The sequence below is a fragment of the Solanum tuberosum genome, unplaced genomic scaffold (assembly GCF_000226075.1).
Source record: "Solanum tuberosum cultivar DM 1-3 516 R44 unplaced genomic scaffold, SolTub_3.0 scf00578, whole genome shotgun sequence".
NCBI classification, from domain to species: Eukaryota; Viridiplantae; Streptophyta; class Magnoliopsida; order Solanales; family Solanaceae; genus Solanum; species Solanum tuberosum.
This window is the reverse complement of record NW_006239537.1, coordinates 123,356-126,549: the sequence shown is the minus strand read 5'-3', so window position 1 is coordinate 126,549 and position 3,194 is coordinate 123,356. Positions and strand designations below refer to the sequence as shown.

The 3,194-nt window shown below is 33.2% G+C and overlaps 1 protein-coding gene across 1 annotated transcript; it reads right to left on the bottom strand.

Annotated features, from left to right (window-relative positions):
* On the bottom strand, positions 1-1,759 carry LOC107058737 (uncharacterized). The gene is made up of 3 exons (XM_015304802.1): positions 1,389-1,759; positions 342-439; positions 1-242 (listed from the first exon to the last, which is right to left on the bottom strand). The coding sequence occupies exons 1-3, from the start codon at positions 1,687-1,689 to the stop codon at positions 144-146; spliced, it is 498 nt and encodes a 165-aa protein (XP_015160288.1). The 5' UTR covers positions 1,690-1,759; the 3' UTR covers positions 1-143.
* Between the last annotated feature and the right edge of the window lie 1,435 nt (positions 1,760-3,194).

Here is a 3,194-nt window from a genome sequence, read left to right as displayed (position 1 = left end):
TAACAAGATTGACAAAGTATGGTGTGTGGTAAGACTAATAAGATTGACAAAATATTGTGATATAACGTCATCAAAAGAATTCAAATCCACCCATAGTAGTCCACCTCTAGCAAATATCAAAAGTAGTTCTCTCATATCAACCTCTAGCAGTCCACCCCTAGTAGTCCATCTCTAGCAAATATCAAAAGTAGTTCTCTCATATCCACCTCTAGCAGTTGGGGGAGTGGCTGAAATTTGTGGTTCTGCAAGAGTTTGACAAAATTATTAGAGGGGGCAGGATGATCAACAAGTCAAGTCTGTGGGAATGCACTCTAAAATTGAAGAAAGTGCAATCAATTTACCTGGAATACTTCAGATTCAGCCTTGTAGTCTCCACAATCAAAAATTAGCTCACCATGGAGACAATTCCATTCCCGATATTGACTGATATTATATGATGCTACACAAATAACAAAGCAAATTAGGTGAATTTGAACAGTGCTTTAGGAGTGTCATGTGTCATATGTATTCTAATGAAGTTGAAAAAGAAAAATCTAATAGTATATCATTCAGACACAATTACAGAATGACAAGTAATCAAAGAGTGCTCAAAACAGAATGATCCTATGGACATATGAAATACAGAATTACTCCTGTTTTTTACTTGCGCCTACTCTCATAGAATGTTGGCATCTCTACTGCACTGGATAGGTGAAAACAGAAACATTTTGCCTTGGGAGGATGAAATCAAGTGGGTATCCAAGAGGGTCAAAACAATAGGCCTAGAGCTGGTATACTGAGATTTTTTTTTGGCTGCAACCATTTATCACATTTGGGTTGAGAGAAATGCAAGAAGATTCCAAACTATCAGTACTGATCCTAATCACAGAATTAGAGCAAGAAGATACCCAACTATCAGTAGTGATCCTAATCACAGAATTAGAGCAAGAAGATACCGAACTATCAGTAGTGATCCTAATCACAGAATTAGAGCAAGAATATACCAAACTATCTGATACTAATCACAGAATTAGAGCAAGAAGATACGGAACTATCAGTAATGATCCTAATCACAGAAATAGAGCAAGAAGATACCAAACTATCAGTATTGATCCTAATCACATAAATAGAGCAAGATGATACCAATCTATCGGTACTGATCCTAATCACAGAAATAGACAGATTGTGCTCCAGCTTCGCATTGAGGACAAAAGCAGAGCAAATGGTCAAGAACCTAGATAGCCTGAATAGTTTTCCTACTTAGACAGATACTGCATGTATCATATAGTGAAGTAGATAAACACTGAGATCTAGTTAAATCCTTCCAGGACAGCACCTAAATCTTTACCAATTATTTTGCATAATAAATTCAACAACACTGAAATATTAACCGGATTATGAGAACTTACAAAGATTGGAAATGGAGCATAGTTCGTCAATAGTGGTGTTTGAAGAACTGACGATGAGCCGCCAGTTCTCCCGGCGAGCGGAAAAGATTTGAACAGTCATTGCAAAATAATTTCTTGTTGTTTTGGGGTAAATCAGCGTGAACAACTCTGAAATGCTCCAAAAGGTCTTTGACAGATTTGAATTTCCTTCCATTATCACATTGCAGACACAAGACATTTTCTCGACTAGGAGGATTGAGCAACAGTTCTTTTTGTTCCTCTTCAGATAGCTCTTCCACAACGACGGGAGGCATGATTCCATGCAAAATTTCGCCGGAGATTGAAAATTGTGAGGGGTAAACTCGCCGGAGAATGGTGTGGATTGGGGAGAAAGAAATCGATTTTTGGCGTGTGGCCAATTAATAGGATTTGCCTTTTTTATATTCCCGCTAACAACTTCCGGGTAATTGCAGATGATTTTACATTTGAGCTAAATCTTCAAATTAGAGTTATTTTTTTTATGCACAAGCCTAAACTATATGTCACAAAATTAGAATTTTATTGATATTATTGTGATTATTCTTGTAAAAGAAAAACAGTACTATATTTACATGATAACTGCTGTAATGAATTTCATTGGTGATTAGAGGTCATGCCATTTGCTAGAAATTGGAAGAAATATAAGCGTTGTGAAGAAAAATGTCATTGATCTAAAATAAGTTGATGCTCATTGTCTCTCCAATTTTCTCCTATATTTCCATGGAATTGAATCGGTAAGAATGATGCTATAGATGATATTTTCATGGTTGTAATAATAAAGCAAAGTTGCCAAATATCGTAGAGAAGTTGGCAGCGGATCTAGAGGCTAGATATATACATAATTTTTTTTTTACATATATATACATTTTGAACATAAGATTAGAAGTTGACTTAGTAATTAAGGAATTCATACTTTTCTTTAAAACTAATGTTTAAATCTCAAGCACTACGTTAAAAACATGATAGGATAAAAGGAGGCATGGCACTTATTTATAATGAGATGATGATGACAACTAGTAAATTTTTCCGCGTGAAATGATATCAATTAATTAAGTAGTCCAATCCGAAGGTTGCGAGTTCGAGTCATTAAGGGAGCAATAGGGGTGAGAACTCGTAGGGAGGATAAAATGAATAAATAAATAAAACTTAAGCAAGATGAAAGGGCATTGTAGTCATTTCACTGTCTTAGTTAGTTATAAAGAAGTTATTAGGAAGTTAGTTAGCTTGTTAATCGACTGAGTGATTAACAAGATGGGAAAACCACATAAATCCCACTAGTTTAGGTCTTAATTATTAAGATTCACAATAGTTTCAAATATTTACTTCATGTACCATATTTTATGCTTAGGATACATGAATCTGAATCCATGAGATACATGTATCTACCGAATTTTAAAATTGAGATACAAAATTTATTTATTTAAATTAATTCATGTTTGGAACTAATTTCCTTAATTAGAGGAGTAATTGAGGATTTTCAAAATACATAGATAATTAATTTCATTTTATTATTCTTTAAAATAGTAAATTCATTAATATTATTAATATAAGATAAAAACATGTATATCTTGGTAATGCAATTTGATTAATTTCAAATAATTACTCTTAAAATAATAAATTCATTAATTTGATGTATCTATTATCAATATATGATGTATCCAACAAACTAAACACTTAGATACATGAGTGTCCTGCAAGTACATTCATATGTATCATAGAAGTATCTAGCATTAATTTCATGTATTTGTTATAGGTATCTAGTATCGATATTATGTATATATATATATA

Bases quoted from the DNA above. Each gene is read 5' to 3' on its own strand.
- LOC107058737 (XM_015304802.1), bottom strand. From the start codon at position 1,689: ATGGAATCATGCCTCCCGTCGTTGTGGAAGAGCTATCTGAAGAGGAAC. The intron at 440-1,388 runs GTAAGTTCTCAT...TTATTTGTGTAG, and splicing joins ATGCTCCATTTCCAATCTTT to CATCATATAATATCAGTCAA. The intron at 243-341 runs GTAAATTGATTG...AAACTCTTGCAG, and splicing joins CTGAATCTGAAGTATTCCAG to AACCACAAATTTCAGCCACT.